The sequence below is a fragment of the Phyllostomus discolor genome, chromosome 6 (genome assembly GCF_004126475.2).
Source record: "Phyllostomus discolor isolate MPI-MPIP mPhyDis1 chromosome 6, mPhyDis1.pri.v3, whole genome shotgun sequence".
NCBI classification, from domain to species: Eukaryota; Metazoa; Chordata; class Mammalia; order Chiroptera; family Phyllostomidae; genus Phyllostomus; species Phyllostomus discolor.
The window spans coordinates 86,833,188-86,853,042 of record NC_040908.2 but is presented as its reverse complement, the minus strand read 5'-3'; the positions used below and the strand labels follow the sequence as shown (position 1 = coordinate 86,853,042).

Sequence of the window (19,855 nt, the reverse complement as noted above, 5' to 3'; positions counted from 1 at the left end):
GCCACAACTGTAGCTAAAATTGTGCAACTAAATGAAAGTTCCAGGCAAACTGTCAATTGGGAAGACAAAAGTCACAATAAGGATAACACCCTAATCAAGGAGCAAACAGTGTATCTTTCCAATGTGAGTGAGGATGTAATTCAGTTCTTGGCATTGTTATCAATACCTATACCAGACAGAGTTACACAAAAAGACCAGAAGGTATATGTCAAAATGGTGGATATAAATATATTTTTCTTTAAAAATTACTCAACATGACTTCTTGTTCAATATATGTAACTATCAAATAGTGTGTTTTCTTTATTTTTTTATGTTTTCACTTTTTAAAAGATATACCAATATAAACATAATAATAAGCCACATTATCCCATTTAAAATGCAGATTCCTGGTCCCTGTCTCACATCTACTAACATAGAGTTATGGGGTTAAAGCCAAGGAATGGTCATTTTTACCAAGCTCGTTGCATGATCCTTCATACATCACACTTTGAGAACTTTGCCATCAAGCAAAGAGCAAGCATCCAAGCCTCACACTGCACAGCCACAGTTCTTACCTTTACCCAAATAAAAGCTTGCTGGCCCAAGGACATTGAAAGTGTTATAGTACAAGTGGCTACAAGAAATGTGTAATACATAGCCTGTGCCACTAAACACCAAATAACCTGGTAGAAAAGAAAAATACTTATACACTAAAAACATACAAGACCATATAGCCATGCACTAGACTGAATGCCAAAGATGGAAGATCAGGTCACATGGCCATGTGATATGAAGACTGTAATACTATTTACATAAGGACAATTTAAAGTGCACTTCCTTATGTGTTATCTCATTTGATAGACACACCAATTCTATGACATTGATATTTACATGGTTTCCCATCTTATGGATTAAAAAGTTGAAAACAAGAAAAGGGAATTGTTTTCAAGTTGCAGTTAGCAAGTGGCAGATTTTCTGACTCATAATTCCATATTCCTTTTAAAGGGAAAGATCGATGTGGGCTAGAGTAGAAAAGTCTCTCATTCATGCTGTCTTTGTCCATTTGAGCTACTACACCACAGACTGGGTAGCTTATAAACAGCAAACATCCCTCACAGTTCTGGAGGCTGGAAATCTAAGACCAGGCTGCCAGCATGGTCTTGTTCTCATGAGGTCCTCCTCTGGGTTGTACACTTCTCACCGTATTGTCACACAGGGCCTACGGAGCTGTCTAGGGTCTGTTTTATAAAGGCACTACTCCATTCGTGAGGGCTCTGCCTTCATGATCTAATCACCCCCAAAGCCCCCACCTCCTAATCCCATTTCATTGGGCATTAGGATTTCAGCATATGAATTTGAGGAGGACACAAATATTCAGACCACAGCACATGCCAAGAAAGAAATCAAAATGTAAGAAACGTTTATGTAGAAAGAACTTCTCAGACTAGGAAAGTGGAAACCAGTTCTAACTGTGACACTTACTCTTACATATCAAATACATAAGTCATATGAACTTGGCCTTAACCTCGTTTACATACATAACCCAACATCTCAATGCTAGTATCTTACTCATATGTCACATCAATAGCCTTTAAATGTGAGTAATTAAATGCATATAAAGTTGAAATGTGGTTATTTGGACTTTAGGTATCTAAATAAAATGACTTTACTGTCTACCTACTCATGTTTCATCTTCTCAACCACCATTCTAGAATATTTACATCCCAAGAAGGATATTGTATTCAGTAATCATCCACTCTTGATGACCAAAGAGCAGGAATTATGGAGAATCACATCATTGGCAGGCATTTGGGGGCTCTAACTGCATGGGTAATAATAAGAGTACCTCTTATTTTCCATACCAGTACACGAGGAGATAATGAGTCAATGATTCTTGGATAATTTCAGACAGGGGAGCCAACCTTACACAAGTTCAAAATTTACTATTGACAAGATAGATTATAGCTAGTCAAAGGCTAACTGGAGCAGATGGGAGGTCCTACCATGCAGTTTCACCATACATATTGTGCTAGGCCAAAAATGGACCCCAGATACCCCAGGTCAAATTCGTGGAGCCCGTGCATGTTGCCTTGTATGGCAAAATGAGTGGTTAAGTTAAGGATCTTGAAGGAGCCTCCCCAGATTAGCAAACACATGTATCCTTGTAAGGATGAGTTTGAAAGAGACACGCACACACACACAGAGGGAGACACACAAAAGAGGAAGAGGCAATGTGACAGTGGAGGCAGAGGCCGGAGTCATGCCACCTGCCACAAGTCAAGGAATGAGGGCAGCCATTGAAATCCAAAAGACGCAAAGAACGAGTTCTCCCCTGAGTCCCATAGGCAGCGCAGCCCTGCCAGCACCTTGACTTGGACTTCTGACCTGTAGAAGAATAAATTTCTGTCTTTTTAAACCACTCAGTTTCTGGTAGATTTTTACCAGCAGCCCTAGGAAGCTAATGCACATATATTAATGACACTATGTCACCCTGAATCAGTGGCCTTTAGGAAGTTCCTATCTAATGTCAAAATTGCTGCTCTGCTCTTTGCAGCAGCACTATGATAAATTTCGACAGGTTGCACTGATCCAGCTTTACATAGTTTCTCTAAGAGCATCTGTTTGTGACACCATGAAGTGTTTTTCATGTCTTTGCAGCAGGAATCAAAAGGAAAAACAACCCATCCCATCACAAAAGACTTTCACCAAAGACTGCATTTGAAACCACTTCTGTAGATTGTAGCTATAATCCTGTGGTTTCACGCTGTTATTGTGGATATCTGTTTTTAAATAATGGCTTTTCTCATTCTTTCTAAAACTTTTCTGTTATTCCTTACTACTCTACCAAATCTTCTACCAGGATATTTAAAATATGAGCCATTCATCAACATCTAGTACCAAAAAGTATATATAATTAAACTTTTTTTTAAAAGATTGGTCATTATCTTTTTTTTAAGATTTTATTTATTTATTTTTAGAGAGGGAAGGGAGGGAGAGAGAGAGATAGAGAGAGAGAGAAACATCAATGTCCGGTTGCTGGGGGTTCTGGCCTGCAACCCAAGAATGTACCCTGTCTGGGAATTGAACCTGGGACACTTTGGTTCCCAGCCCGAGCTCAATCCACTGAGCTACGCCAGCCAGGGCTTATAATTAAACTTTTGATGTAGATGTAGGTTGTGTTTTTTTTTTCAGTTACACTATTTTAATAAGTTTGAACTGAGGAAAATATTGAAGGGATGCATCCCAAGTAGGAAATATATTTGGATTATGTCAGCCTTGAATTATACATTTTACACATATGCAGACCAAAATTTAATTATTTTCACTTAGCATGCTTCTTTTATACCAACCTTGAGTATTTGCTTTTCAAATCACAATTACTAACAATTATTTTCTTTTTTCTATATTTTCCCAAATGTCAACATTTAAATTAGCTACTAAAATCTCCACATCAAAGACACATAAGATAAGACCATATTGTTAGCTGGGCATCATGATTAAAATCTTCCCTAAATATTTTTGGATGAAAACCATTGTGTGCACAGAAAGAAGTATGACAATAATACATACTGATGGGGAAATTGGGAGGAACAGATGGTCAGTGGGTGCCATATACTGCATTTATGGCCATAGAGTAATTGGAAGTGTTTGATCTTGCTTGGGAAGTGGATAAAGTCTAACTGTGGAGCAGATGTGTACTGTCTAGCTCCATGCCTGATGCCTGTCTGCTTTGCTATCAGGCCTAGTGGTTTGTTTAGTTTAATGTCCAGCTGTTGTTTCGTGGCACCAAACACAGGCCCACTTCAGCCACCACTGCATGTAAATATTGTGATGTCCATATCTATGGTTTGCATTTGAATTTCTTGTGAAATATTTTAAAATAATACACAATTGGGGACTGTATATTATAGCATCTCAAAGTTTCTTTGATTTCTTTGAAGTTTGGAAAAAGCATCCAAGACATCTCTTCATATCAAAGGAGAAATTGTCCCTTCCTAGGTCTGTTTGAACCCCTCCTTGTGGCTCTCAGTGGTCTTGAGCAATTCCTGTCTGTTCTTGGAGCTCCTCTCTAAAAGATAAGAGTTAGATCCCTCCCATTTCAGTACTCAATTTTAGTACTCAAATTTTTAATAGTTTATACCATTTCTTTATCTTCTTTCTTACCATTACTTATGTTTTACATGTTCCCATGTCATTGTTTAGGATTTAAAATAGATCCAAGTCTCTGAAAACTAGCTCAGAGCCAAGTTGAAGCACCTTTGAGCTGATGTTTGAGACTGCTGTTATCTGGGAACCCACAGCACTTAGGTTGTCTGGAGTTTATCACCCACGACACGGACAGCATGGCATGGTGAAGAGTTTGGGCTCTGGATCCAGGTGACCTGAATTCAAATCCCAGCTCTTCCATTTGGCAGCTGTGTGATGACTTAATCTTGCTATTCAAAGGAAGATAATACCTGCCTTGGACGGTGTCATAAGGGTTAGATTTAATATTTGTTAAGGGTTTATCACATAGTATATCCTCAATCAATGCTACTGTTATTAATCACTGACTGCACACAAGGAACATTAGAATTCGAAGTGATGTGAGAAACTGATTGACCTGAAGAAATGTATGGTCCAGCTGTGGGAAAAGGAATTCTATATGAAATAAGTGATTAAAAATAAAATAATGGCTTTGCTTCAAGTGCCAAACATGTGATAATGGCCATTGCTGAACATATGGGGGGTTAGAAGGGGGTGAGCAAAGCATGGTCAGGGCAGGTGGCAAAAGACTTCTTCAAGGAAGATGAGCCTTGAGATAAACCTTGAAGGCACAAGATAACTCAAGTGAGCAGTGAGGCAGGGTGAAAGTCCCAACAGAACACAGAGTGGTCTAGTGGAGAGGGTCATCTGTCTGTGATACACAGCAGGTGGACAATCTGGTGTGCAGGGTGCAGTGAAAGAGAAGGTTGAAAGGCCTGACCAGGTGGTACATGACCCTTCAAAATCCAGGGCTAGCCTTGCCTGCTAAGGCCTTCCAGACACACCCCTCTACTCCCCAAGACTCCAGCATATGTATCGGCTAAAATATTTATGACATTGCATTATGACTGTTTGTTTTCTTAAATCTCTTCTCCAACTGGCTAATGTCTTTCTATTCCCATTTGTTCCTTGTGGAGTCTCAAGCCCAGGAGGAATGGCAGTGTGATAGAATGGTTAAGAGCTTGTGTTTAGGAGTCAGACAGACTGACAATCTGAGTTCAATATGTGAAAGTGATCTAACTTCTCTAGGCCTCAGTTTCTGCCCATGTAAATGGGGATAGTGATACCACCATAAAGTTGTCATGAAAATGAAATTATATAATGTATATAAAGCCCCTGATACAGCTGGTACATAGCATGTTTTAAGTGGTCAAGAAATGACCAAAAAATACTTACAGTGTTTATAGTACCTGCAACATGGCATCACTTTATAACATTATGGTGAAAGTATGCTGTGCAAAAGTAGATATTCACAAGACTGTGGACAGCTCTGAATAGCAGCCTTGGCAGTTAGATACCCCCTGTTTTCATTACTATAGATTCTAACATAATATAAAGAAATCAAACTATTAAAAGGCCACTGGGTGCCTTTTATAAGTTGGAATTGACTCACTGTGAAGAACGGAACAATAAAGCAGCAGAAGCCATAGTTAGCAGCCTTACTTTTTATTCTCACTCAGCAGTGCCACCTCCTCTACTCTGAAGATGGCTAGAGCTGAAGCTCCAACTTGGTGCATTTCATTGATATAAATTCAACTGCTCTCACTATGCAGTCATAACATCCAAAGACTTAACCAGTCTTGGATAACAAACCAAGTATTATGCTTCCCAATCATGGGCAACTGCTTTATGAAAACTCCAACTTCCAATAGAAGGAAGAGGAAAATAAAAGTCTTAACATTTTAATCAGTTTGTTGACTTAAGAAGTAACGTTACTTTTTTAAACTTACGTTTCCTCAATTACAAAGAATTGTATAATATTATGAATGGTAAAAATGGCAGGGGATTGGTATTCAGAGTGTTTTCACATTTCCCCTTCTCCCCACTGAATACGGCTCTTTTGCATCCTGACTCAATAGTTTTTCCTGACCTCAGAACACAATCCATCCACTGGCGCCCCAAGCCCCAACTTCCAAGATGAAGCTGAACACTCTCATTCTTCTAAGAAAGATAAGTCCCCTTTCCTCTAATTCCACTAAAGTTTTGCAAATTGAGTTTCCCAGGAAAATAGGGAACAGAAAAATCACATACAGCACAGGAACAATTATGTAGAGTGCAAATGTCCTGACACTCACTTTCATATCTGGTCAAAGGTCGGCACGGGGGTCACAGTTGAGGTGATTTCTAGGCCTGGGTCCCCTTCTATCATCTCAGTTCCCTCTGGAAAAATAAGAATTCTTAATAATAATAATAAAATAATAATAATAATAATAGTTATTATTTACTGCTAGGCTCCTAAATAGAAACTTTATAATATTTTCAGGTATCCACTTCTAAATATATACCATTTATCAACAAGAAGCCCTACAATGTCAAGAGGGTGGCACTCATCTATTTTTCAGATATAGAAACTAAGACTCATAGAAAGCAGTGAAGCTTAAATTTGGACTCAGGTTTTTGGACTCCAAGGTCTTTATTTTACTTATTGTACTGCCTTCTTAAATGGACATTTCTGGTCCAAGGAAGGACTAGCTTTGGAGTACCCACTTTGCTTAGCTCCTCTGCTCAGTGCTCACCTCACCCTTCACATTCCACACATGAGACTGAGCTCCAGTCGTGACTCTTGCTCCTTCTCCACCTCATGTCTGTCTCCCTGCCCATCCTGCAGTGATTCTGTAGACTGCTCAGATCAAATGAGAACCACAGTCTTTCTTTCCTATAATACTCTGATATCTAGGTGCAAGAAGTCCTTAATTTCTTTCTAGAACCTATGTCTATTTCCATCCCAGAGCCTGCTTCCAAAATACCGCTCCTCTCAATCATTCCCCACCTCTCCTGGACCCCTGATCTCTTAGGTTCTCTACACTGATCTTACACAAAGCTCTTTGCTGTTCTCCTAGAGACCTCTAGGGCTTACCTCACTGAACCCCTTTGGTGCTTACCTTTTCTTCTTGCCTGAAGTTTACTCTCAGTTGGCTATGCCTTTTTATGAGGTGTGATTTCTTTTCTGAATATTGCCTAGCTGACCTGAGAGGTGGGTAATCCATGGCTCATGCCTGGGATTGTATGTCGAATGCTACTTCTCCCACTTAGAAGGCAGACACAGTATCAGCTCCCTTTTGAGGCCTGGAAGGGATATGTGAGCCCAAGAAAGCATAGAGCTTACCAGCTTTACCTGCTATCTCCAGTGATCCACCTCTTAGATGCTTCCCCAGCCTCCATGGTACCCAGCATCCTCTCATAGTCTTATACAGTAAAGAGTCATATGCACATTCTTAATAAATATAATAGCCACTAGGGAAAGGAAAGGGTAATTTTCTTATTCTCTTCCCTTGTGAAGGTATGAGAAGAGATAGGAAGGGAGGGACCACCAATGGACTCAATTATTAAGTATAAAGCTGATTTTTAGTAATCCATACAAAAGATATATGAAAGCCTTGACTAATATAAAATTTAATTTTAATCAAGATATAATCTCCAAACCCTGCTAAAACTTGGACAATTTATATATTGTAGTATTCTAATAGTAGGGCTATACAACAATAAAAAGGCCAAAAGAAGAAAGAAGCAGACTGGAAAGAAACTGATGTAAATAAAAAAGCTGATTATCCACGCCTTAAACTTAGGAAGTTGGCCATGCATAAATTCAAGGAAGAAATCACAGCCATTGCTGCCATCACCACATTATCAAATCTAAGAACAGAGCACAAGGACGTGATATTGAGTTCGTGGTTCGCAGGCATTCCAAGCGCTGAAGACCTGTGAGTGCAGCAGATCTTCACAAGGAAGTACCACTGCCATCACAAGGAATATTCATGTTTTCCTCTGAATTCTTAAAATTCACCATAAAAATTATTTGTCATCTCTTCAAGTCTCATAAATTGAACTTATCCTACCATGCGTTCCAGCTTTCATAAGATTTTCACACTTGTCTGGGCAAGGCAAACGGTCACCACATGGCCAGCATGTTATTGGCTCATGCATTATTTCTCTTATACTGTTTTTCTTTTTCTTATTTTTCAGCAGTGCCTTTTCTCTTTGTGTTCTCTTATGAAAACTATATTTTTCTTTAATATGTACATCTCATTTGCCCTTCCTGCTTTTTTCTGAATTGCCAGCAGAATGATCCCTTTGTCAGGTTTGCAAGGTTGTTGATAAAGGGAATCAGTGTCTACCCTGGTGCACTCTTTTGCTCACTCTCATAGCACAGTGCTTTGCATATTGCTTGTTAACATTGCCAACTAACCCCCTTCATGAGCCTAGCAAGAATCTAAAAAAAAAAAAAAAAAAACCCCAAAACAAAAAACTTTTTCTGAGCAGGCAATGCCTTGTAAACTCAAAATGTGAATGTTTGAATGCAGACATACACATTATAACATTTGAATGAATGTTTTATCTAAGGCTTTCAAAATGACCCATTGTCTGACTTTAATTAGTCCACTGTCCTGCCCTGTTTAGATAACTGAACCACATTTTCAGGGCTTTTGTGTTCCCCACCCAACCACCTGCTCCTTCACAATTGCAGAAATTTTTAAAAATAATAATAATAAAAGTGAGCTTTTTGCAAACATCTTATTTTTTCAGCTGTTCTATTGGTTCTGCCATTTTTTTAATGTTATAAAACTTAAAATATTTCCTGGTGGTGAATTCTTTCACACAGCTTGCAGAAATGATCAGGTTTGCAGCACCAGAGCCATGGCAAGCCTGTCTGGCAGGGATGGGTTCCTGCAGATTCTGCCCTGGCCCAAGCATGTCAGACCACTTATCAATGTGCATTCCCATGGCTCTTGTGTTCTAACTTAGCTGCATAAATGCAAAAAGCATTCCAAAGGCACAGGAACATCCGGGGGTAAAAAAAAAAGTGTTTCAGTTTGTAATTTAGGCAACAGAAATCACTTCCTTACAGAGATAGCTGGGACATAATTTTGTGCCAAGCAGGAGAATTTTAACAGTAAAATTTCAAGAAGCTGTCAGAGTTGGAATTCCATAACTGTGTTAGCTTTCTGAAGGATATAAAGCAGTCCATATACCAAAAATAAACTGACAAAATAGAAACAGACGTGGACACAGAACAGACTGTCATCTGTCAGAGGGGAGAGGGACACTGATGAAAGAAGGTGAAGGGATTGGCCAAAGAACATATATCCATGACCCACGGACATGGACAACAATGTGGTGCTGGCCAGAGGGAAGGGTGAATGGGAACTGTGTGGAGGAAAGAAAAGTGGGGCTGGGGAGAATGGGGACATCTGTAACAGTGTCAATAATAAAAATAAAGTAAAAATAAGTAACAATAAGTGTCATATTTACAACAACTATTAAATAAATAAGTAAAATAGTTTATATAGCAGAAATGTAAGACACTTTGAATCATAATTTTATTAAGAATTAGAGGAGGATATAGAGAAATAAATGTGATGGTTGGAGACCTGACTTGGGGTGGAACACACAACACAGTGCACAGATGTGCAGTAACAGAATTGTGCATCTGAAGCCTGGGTGATTTTGTTCACCAGTGTCACCCTAATAAATACAATAAAAAGGAAAAAAAGTAAATTTTAGATTTACAACGAAGATATAAGACCTAAATTTTACTGTTTTAGTTTTTATTAGCTAGTTGTTGTAACTACAAAAGTAATGCATGGTAAAATTTCAAACAGAACAAAAGAGTATGAAGTGAAAAACAGAAGTCTACTGACACCCACACTCCCCACCTACCCCTTCTACGTTCCAGGGCTCACCACACTGAGTTTCATGTACAGTTTTCTAGAATTTTGCTGTTATTATATTGTGAAGAAATTAAGTTGCTGTACCATCAAGTTAATGAAGATCAAAATCAATGTTAGATGTTTACATGCACTTACAAAATGCATAAATTAATGTTTCACAGTAAATTCCCTTCCCCAAAATAGAATTTAAATTTGTCTTTAGTCTTCATTTTGCTTCTGTATATTTGAAGTCCTTAAGCAAATCACTGACCACCCACCCCACCAACCATTCCTGACCTACCATTTTCAGCACCAGATTAAATTACTTAGAATGCCACTTTTACCACATCTGTATTGCTAAAAACATCCAAAGGATCGTTGCCTGCTACCAAAGACCAAGTTCCTTAGCATGCCTCCAGAAAGTGCTCTCTGGCCTGCCTCCTACAACCTCCTCCTGCTTCTCTTCAGCTTCTCTGTCTGCCCTTCCTGCACATATTCCATGTCTGCGACATGCTATCTGTACATTCCAGCCTTGCTTTGGACCCCAACTATAACGCCACTTATCCTAGCTGCTTACTCATTTCCTTTCATCCTTCAAAACTAGACTCAAATATCATCTACAGTATGATGTGTTCAGTCACCTTCCCTTAATACAGTAACCCACCACCCTCCCTACCCTTATTCTTACCTCCCCTCCAGCCCCCAACCCATATCCTTGCTAAAGCATGGTTATAATAGATGTAGAGTGGGACCCAGCCAATGTCATTTACTAGTTTTGTGACCTTGGACAAGTCCTTTATAATATGTATTAGTTTGCCAATATAAACCTAGAGATAATAACTTATAACAATCTGTTTCATTGATTAATGGTAAAATTTAATGAAAATGCATGTAAATCATCTAGCATAGTGCAAAGGATATAAAGGAATGTTAGTTGTTACTAAAAATGATGAAGCACACACTAATATATGTAAAGTACCTGACACAGAGTCTGCCATGAAGTAATTATTCATGAAATGCTAGTCCTTTCAACCCTTACTTTTATAGCAGTTATGTATCTATATAGTTGTATATACAGTTATACACATTATACACATAGTCATACATAAAACTGTGGCGCTGTGTCTGTGTGCTCTCTCAGAACGGGATCCACGCCTTACCCTCATTGTATTTCTGGAAATTACCACAACCTTGATACATAGTGGGCACATAATACATTTTTATTTAATCAATTAAGTAAAGCTGCTCCTGACAAACCAACTTGCTATGATTCCTTAAAGAACAAGAGGTGGATATGCTTTCCCCCCTCTGTGCTTCATTCACAAAACCTGCACCTGAGAGCTTTCTTTCTCTTTTCTGCATCCTCTCACACTTCAGTGCCCAAATCCTTAGCAAATCAATTGCTCCCTTGTTTTACTTCTTGAGTATGTAGAGCATGGACCATGCGCCTGGAAACTAGAAACATGCTGTTCTGTTCCATGATCTACTTTTTCATGAGTATATCTGTGTTGGTTATTTAAGAATTCACTGGAACTTTAGTAATTAATATGTAATTAATAAGTAATTAATATGTATGATTTCTTACAATTCTGCGGGGCGGCTAGAAGTTTCTCTGAAGGTTTCCCCAGAGCTCACCCATGCACTTGCACTTAGCTAAAGTCCAAGGCAGCTTCACATGCCTGTCGATCGGTGCCGGTTGCCAGCAGGAGTCCCTGGATTCACTTCCACGTTGTCACTCATCATCCAGGACTTTCTTAAAAGGAAGTTGTAAGGCAACATTCAACGAAAGGAAAGGTAAAAGCTACAAATCCTCTTGAAGCATAGACTCTAAAACCTACTCAACATCACCTCGGTCACATTCTATTAGCCAGACCAAGTCTTACAACCAACCCAGATTCAAAGGGGCGGAGGGATGGACTCCACGGCTTGATGGGAGGAGCTACAAAGAAACTGTGGTCATATTTAATCTATTATAAATGGCCTGTGTCCCTGAGCACATCCCAGTCAAAGCTGTTTGGTTGAAGTTTTTCCTAGAGGCTGCAACATTCAGCACTATGTCTTGTACATTGGGGGCGCCCAGTATGCATCTGTGGTTTGATGGAAAGACTAGTGCAGAGAACCTGTGTGTTACGTCAGTGAGAGTCTGAGGGACCAGTCAGAGAAGTCAGGTTTAAGTCCTAATTTTATAGTTTACTATATGGATGATTTGAGACACGTTACTTAACTTCTCTGTGCTTCCATACTTTGTAAACATGAGATGATAATAACTACTTTATAATTAGATAATATTATATAAAATATTTGGTGAATGATAGATACTTATAACTATAGTTTCTATGCATTATAGAGTATTTTCCTGATTCATGATTAAATTACTACATAACTCAGATAAGTGATCCAAAAATCAAAACCTGTTTCAGACTTTACAAAACAGTAAGATTTATTAGAACAGCTTTGGTACAGTTTAGTCACTGTATAAGATTTCACACCAAGTAGAATGGCCCTGGTTCTACTACATACTAGTCACAATAAGGAGTTCTCTCTGCCCATCTTCTTCTGGAGGGAGAATGCATTTCATCCTAACATGGGTACCTATGTAAAGGTTGTCTTGAACCCAGCATTAACTTTCCACGCATTTCAAAGTTGGAGGAAAATCATATGACCTAGGGTAGCTCTAAATCCAGGTATTAAAATGTGGTTTTAGAATGTTCGGCATAATAACATCAGTCCCACCTCTCTCCCAACCATAGATCTAATGGCAACAAGAAATTAAATATAAAAAATACTGTGAATTCCTTGAAAAGAGACCCCAGGTATTCACAAGTGGCTATGATTATTACTATTTAAGCAATAATAACAATATCTTTAAACAGATACTTTCTAAACTATATTATCAGAATTTTTAAAATATATTATTCAGCAGTGTGAAAAGTCTTATGCTAATCAGAGAGCTTTTCCTTGGTACATTTCAATATGTTCCTTCATCTAAGTTGGCACCTAAAATTATTATAGGGTTATAAAAGTGACTATAAATAGTCTCAAAGGGACCTCTTATCACTTTACTACCTTGGTGACCTATTAGTTCAAATTAACTCATTTCCACGGAAGGGCTTTGGGGGCAGCTGTGAGGCTGCTGGGGTAGCTACAGGAAGTTGCAGACTGGCAAATTTCATTCAAATAATAACCTCCTAATTTGGGTACCTGGCAAGGCAGGATCCTGTTGTTTGGAGTATGCAAAACAAAAATTATATACCATCTCGCTTAGTCAAAAGTTATGGGCTCTTCAATATTAACATTATTCCTGGAGGATTCATATGGTGAGAGGCATCTGTGGGAGTGTTCAGTCTTGAACAAGGAAGAAAAGAGTGTGAGCTTTCCCTCTGCATGAACAACAACAGCTAGTGCTCATGCTGAAGCCTCACATTTGAGGCTGCTCTCTCTCAGCTGTAACACCTGGGGAGAGAGGGGAGTAAGAGTCAGCTCTGAAACCTGCCCAGTGAAATCCTTCCCAGTCCCAGCGTAGGTCCTTCAGAACTCTTCTGTGCTCTGTGAGATGAACTGAAGTGATGATACGTTTTCACTGCTTTTTACATATGTCCCTCTAAATATTTCCCAGTCCACCACAGAGAGGGCAGCACTAATTATAGCTATAAAATAACTAATTTTATGGAAATGTGGTTGTCACAGGAATTTGTAAAATTTCTCATCCATCAAACTGTATACTTAAAATTTGTGCATTTGATTATATGTAAATTATACCTCACTAAAGATGATCCTCCAAAAATAGAATATTCATTCATTCATCGAAAGACTAAGAAACTGATTGACAGATAGATATCACACAAGGATGTACAAATCTTACTCAGTCATTTTTGTGAGCTTTTTGATAATTATGTGATCCTTCTTGGGTGTCCCTAAGTCTCCTTCGGACTAAAAAAATAACTAAGATGCTTTCCTATTTTAAGTTTTGAGTTACTAAAATGCTTAGAAGGCAAAAGGCCCTTACTGGCTCCTGCCACCACCACCACCTGCAGGGGAGCTTGGGTCACTCCCTTCTGGGGTTGTTGTGATTATTCAGTGAAATAATGTTTGTAATGTTTGTGGCCATGTGTTTAATAGTGTGTTTACAAAATTGCTATAAGTATGTGCTTCTGATTACTTGTATCATCATTTAAATCTCTGATGGAAAATCTTGGAAATCATGAAAAAATAAAAGCTTTTGTTCTATGTAAAAATCAGAAAGCTATTTATATCTGGTTTCAGTATTTAGGGATTTCATTCTGTGTCAGGCAGACTAGAAGGTCTGAGGTGGGGACACCTCACCCATGACAAACTGGGTCCTGCGTGAAAACACACTTACTGAGTTGCTGAGCTGGCAGGAAGTAAGGAAGGTCTCCAAAGCTGGGTCTCCAGGTGGATAGGTTTGACATGAGAGGTTGGGGAAAGATTTGATCAGAAATTAAGACACTGAATGACAAGAAAGTGATCACATCAAAAGGCAGGTGCCCCTGAGGACAGGTATCCAAATTAGCTTTACATGTGAAGACTGGTCTTTGAGCTGCTGCCAAGTTTGAAGAGCTGAACCTGGGAGTCCAGGATTAATTTGGGAAGCCTGGAAGGAAGCTGGCTCCCAAGAAATGTAAACATAAACCTTTTGGAGAACAGTAGCCTCAATGTAGGACCCCAGATTTGCCCCAGGTTAAGGTTGACCAGATATGAGTTTCAATCAAAGATTACCAGATGTTCAAAGAAATATACCATTAAGAACAAGAGTCAGCATGAACAGAAACAATACATTTAAATTCCAAGAACTTTCATATATTAGAATTTCCAATAGCTTAATAATGAAAGCTCAACAAAAGACTCAAAAATTACCAAGCGTATTTTTTAAATCAAATGGAATTTGTAGATATGGGGAAAATGTAATCATTAATACTTTTAAAAACTCAATGTATGAGTTAAACAGCAAGCTACAGTTGAAGAAGGAATAACTGAACTGGATATAGATTTGAAGAAATCTATATTAATCTATATCAAAATATAAACAGAGAATCATGAATGTAGGAAAACAAAGGAGAGGTTAAGGGATATGGAGGATAAAAGTAAAAGGGTTAACACTCATCTAAACAGAGTCCCAGAAGGAGAGAACAGGGATAATACAGACGAGGCAAACTTTAAAGAGAGGACAGATGAAACTTTCCCAAAACTTAGGACACATGTAGTCCTAAGTCCTCAGACACATGAAGGACATCCTATAACAAGCAGAATAAATTTTTTAAATCTACCTCTAGATAAAATGAAGTCAACTTGAAAAATCTTAAAGACAAAGGGAGTATACTGAAATGCACTACAAAAGAAAAGAAAGATTGTCACAAAGAATGAATGTGAGGTTGGTAGCAAACTTCTCAATAGCTTCCAATCATGGAAGGCAATCATGGAATGATATCTTGAAGGTGCCAATAGCAGAATAACTACAAAGTTACCATTGTAAACCCAGCAATATTATGTTTCAAATACAAGGGCAAAAGAAATGATATTTGCAGATAAATAAAACTGAAACAGTTCACCACCAATACTACCTTCATAAAAGGAATGTTCTAAAATTTTACTTTAGAACAGCAATTTTCAACTGGTGTGCCACAAGCATTTTTAAAACATGTTACACCTATTTAGTCAGGGCACTGACCACTCTTCCCCTAGATTGTCAAATAAAAAAATGACAACAGCCAACACAACAATAGTTGTTTGTTGTGAATAAATCAAAATTGTACCTATTTTTGTCAGATCAGCAAAATATATATATATATATTTGTTGCAGAATTTTAGTAATTACTTTATGTGTGCCATAAGATGAATAAGGCTGAAAACTGCTGTTTTAGAAGAATGGAAAAGTGAATCTATGGGGAAAGTCTAGAAGAGGAGCAAGCAAAGAAAATTATGAATATGTAAGTAAAGCTAATGCAGGTTTACTTAATAAAATGATGATAACTATAGGGTCTAATCTGTGTAAGTTAATAGAAAGAAACTAGCTGACATGGAAGAGAACATGCACATATGAATGAGAAGAGCACTAACAAAAGTGAGTGCTCTAAGAACTATGTCCGTCGGTGAGAGGTCTGAGAGAGTCTTTGCAGTCTTTGTTTAGTACACAAGGTAAAATTTTATGGGCAACTGTAATGGGAATGGAAATTTTCACAGGAGGTGGAAGGCAAAGTTAGGTAGGAGAAATGAACACAAGAGGTTTCTTTTGATCATGTAGTGAGTAAAATCAACCACACAGGTGACTGTGAAACCTGTATAGACTCTTGAGGTTTTAAAATTGGGTTGGGAAGGATACAGTGCTGGGAATTTCACAGTATTAGTTAAATTGGGCATATTTTGAAAAAAGAAGAAAAAGGAGTGTAAGAAGATTCTGGGGGTCACCAGTGGTGGGAGAGAAAGCGAGGAAAGCTTTTACAGCAGAGACGTCTGAACTGAAGGGGCTGTGGAAGCATAGGCTGAGCTCTACCCAGGCTTTGGGCAGAGGCCAGGGGCAAGGCCATGCCGCTGGTGAAAGAATGGCTGAAGATGCTGAGGGGACAATAGGCACTTACGTCCACTTAATTAGGCATGGGCAGGGGGTCTCACATAGGCCTGGCCCCTGGCCCCAGCCTTGGCCAGAGAAACTTACCATGAGCAGACAGGGAGGGAAGTTGGGAGAAGGGCAATGGGACATCACCCCAGGCAGCACCAGGACAGAGGCCAGCTTGCCACACCTTACTTACCTGCAGAAGGAGGCTGAGACAGAAGCCAGAGCATATAGGCCTTGGCACAGGCCTTCAATGAAACACCCAGTCAGGCAGGGACAGAAATTGTAAGGAAGTGCTGGGCAAGGTGGGGAAATGTGCTTCCAGAATTAATCGCTGCCTCTTTTCCCCCCCATACAAAGCACCTGACCTATACTCATCTCTGACCCCATAGAGTTCCCTTCTGCCACTGAAAAGTGTTAACTTATTAAGCACAAAAACACATAAATTAAAATTCACTTAGAGAAATATACCACATATTTGAAGGAACATAAAAATGCATTTGAATGATAATAGCTAAAACATCCTGCTTATGCTATTCTAAGTGCTTGACATATATGATGTCATTTGATCTTCATGTGCCCCAGATCACACAGCTAATAAGAGACAGAGTTGGGATTCCAACACAGACACCCCGGTTCCAATGTCTCCAGTCTTAAATATTACACTGCTTCTGAGTGGTTAGAGGCCATCTTGCCTGGAGAAGATACAATTCCAGGCTGGTGCTGTGAACGGAATGCTTGTGTCCCTCCAGGATTCCTGTGTTAAAGATCTAAGATGTGATGGTGTCTGGAGGTGGGGCCTTTGGGAGGTAATTAGATTGTGAAGGTGGAGCTCTTGTGAATGGGACAACTGTGCTTATAAGAAGAGAAACATGAGAAGGGTGATCTCTCTTCTGAAACAAGAAGATACAGAGAACAGCCCACCATCTCAGGAAGATAGCCCTCACCAAGAATCCAACCATCCTGGCATCCTGGCCACAGACTTCCAGCCTCTATGTCCATTCTTTACAGTTACCCATAAAATTTCACCTTGTATATCTTACAAAGACTACAAACAATGTCTTAAACTTCTCACTGATAGATCTCCAACTCCCAGCCTCCAGAAGTGAGAGAAATGATTGCTGTTGTTGAGAAGTGTTAAGCTACCCAGTCCACAGCTTTCTATAACCACCCAAACTGATTAAGACAGCTGGATAGTGATGGGTTGTCTTCAAATATTTGAAGGGCCATGTGGTGTTCATCTTATTCTGTATGGACAAGGAGATTAGAATTAATAATGTAACTCTTGTCAGCCTACTTTGTAAGAGTCAGAGGTCTCCAAAGAAGAAACTGGCTTTCTCAGGGAGTGCTGGTTTCTCTATCACTAGAGGCTAAGAGCACCCAGCACAGAGTGGGTGGTTGGGTGAGGCCCTCTGTAAGAATCCCTTCTGCACTGGAGAGTCTATAGAACTGTGAGGGTCAGAGCTAAGAGCTCAGATCCACAGACCTGGAACTGGATATTGAGGAACTGGATATTGAGAACTGGAACTGGATATTGAGGAACTGGATAATTTTTTGAACAGCTACATTTTCCACTTAACTTTGTTCCTAAGCATCTTGAAACCAGATTTGCATTTGTATATTTTAAGACTCTACACACCTGGATATGCTTCCCTTCAAAGGTTAGCTTGGGTATCACTTCCTCACCCCACCCCAATACCTGCTTAAGTGCCTTCCTCCCCACAGCTGCCCCAGACCATTCCACTTCTCACCCTGTAGTCAACTGTCTATTTCATCGTCAGTCACTCCCCGTACTAGCTTCCTAGGGCTGAAGTAACAAATCTATAGATGGGATGGCTTGAAACAACAGGAATTTACTGTCTCACAGTTCTGGAGACTGGAAATCCAAAATCAAGGTGTCAACAGGGCCAGGCTCCCTCTGAGGGCTCTGGGAGTGGCCTCCTTCCTTGCCTCTTCCTTACTTCTGGTGGTTGCTGGCAGTCCTTGGTGTTCCTGAGCTTGAGGTTGCATCACTCACATTTCTGCCTCTGTCTTACCATGGCCTTCTCCTCTCTGTGCCTCTGTCTCTCTCCTCTCCTTCTATGGACACCAGTCATGTTGCATTTAGGGCCCACCCTAATCCAGCATGACTTCTTCTTAATTTAACTAGTATATCTTCAAAGTTTCTATTTCCAAATCAGGTCATGTTCATAGGTACTGAAGGTTAAGAAAGACTTTGGCATATCTTTTGGAACAGTGAATTCAACTGACAACATCCCCAACCTCCCATTCTCACCAGACTGTGGCTTTGAGGATTATATGTTTATTCCACATATTTTTATTGTGTTTACTATGAACCACACTCTGATATGGTCACTGAACACAAGTCACAGATAAGGTTCCAACCCTTAGTGGCATTTTAGTTCTACGTGGAAGCAGGTAGTAAAAAAATGGCCATTCAATATTGAAGCCAAATGCCAAGAAACATAGACAGACAGATAGAGAGATACTTAATATATATATGATGCACATTAATGCAAATAGTGAAAAACAAAGAATTAATTACTCCATTTCATCTAGCCAGTGCTTTATGACATGTTTACTAGAATCTAAAACTGTGGTTTCTCTTTGTCCTTTGTGAAACTTTGTTCTCCAGTGCTTGCATTCCTACTCTCAACTGACCCCCACCACTCTAACCATCCAAATAACCTTTTTTTAAGTATCAGGAAATAAATCTTGTAAAATATATTCCTGATCTATTTTTAATCCAAATGTGCAGCTAACAAAGGAAACACTCACTGTCTTTGCCTTCCAGGGCGGCGCCAGCTCCCCTCCGTCTCCGCTCGTCCAGATGCCAGGTGAGCACTTCGGCTCCACGGGCCTTTGCTCATGCCCGGTGGGGTGTAAACAGGGCATTTGGGGTTCCATTCTCCTGTAACTGTCTTACAGCACATTGAAAATGTTGCTCCTTTAATTCAGTCATTCTCGAATTTAGAATTCCTTCTGTTTTGAAGGCAGCCTTTTTTGATCACTTGCCAAGCAGAAGTTTATTGGGCAAAAGCAATGAATGGCATTTAGGCCCTTGATACCATTTCAAAATATCTATAATTCTGGGACCACGGTCTGATGGATTATGCACCTGCTTTAGCACACAAACAGAGAAACCTGTGGACAGATGAGGAAACTGTCATTTAATGAGTGCCCTCTCAAAGTGCCAGGCACTGAATTAAGTGTCTTTTATTCATTTCAATATGTATGTCTTACTAAACAGTCCTATAGGGACAAAATGGGGGCATTCTTGATAATAGAGGTAGGCACTCTCATATGTGCACACACACATCCCTTCCAGATCCCAAACTCAGAAGTGTCATAGTCTTTCTCAGTAATTTTAGCAACCTTCAGAGAGGAATCAGGGAAAGGAATAAGAGCAGGAGAA

General features: G+C 39.4%; 1 protein-coding gene across 1 annotated transcript in view; it reads left to right on the top strand.

The window, feature by feature from the left end:
• The window catches only part of C6H11orf53 (chromosome 6 C11orf53 homolog), a 36,809-nt gene that overhangs the window by 13,517 nt on the left and 3,437 nt on the right, over positions 1-19,855 (top strand). Inside the window, exon 3 of the mRNA XM_036027568.1 lies at positions 19,235-19,277. Coding sequence (XP_035883461.1) covers positions 19,235-19,277 — 43 coding nt within the window. The remainder of the gene's footprint in view (positions 1-19,234; positions 19,278-19,855) is intronic.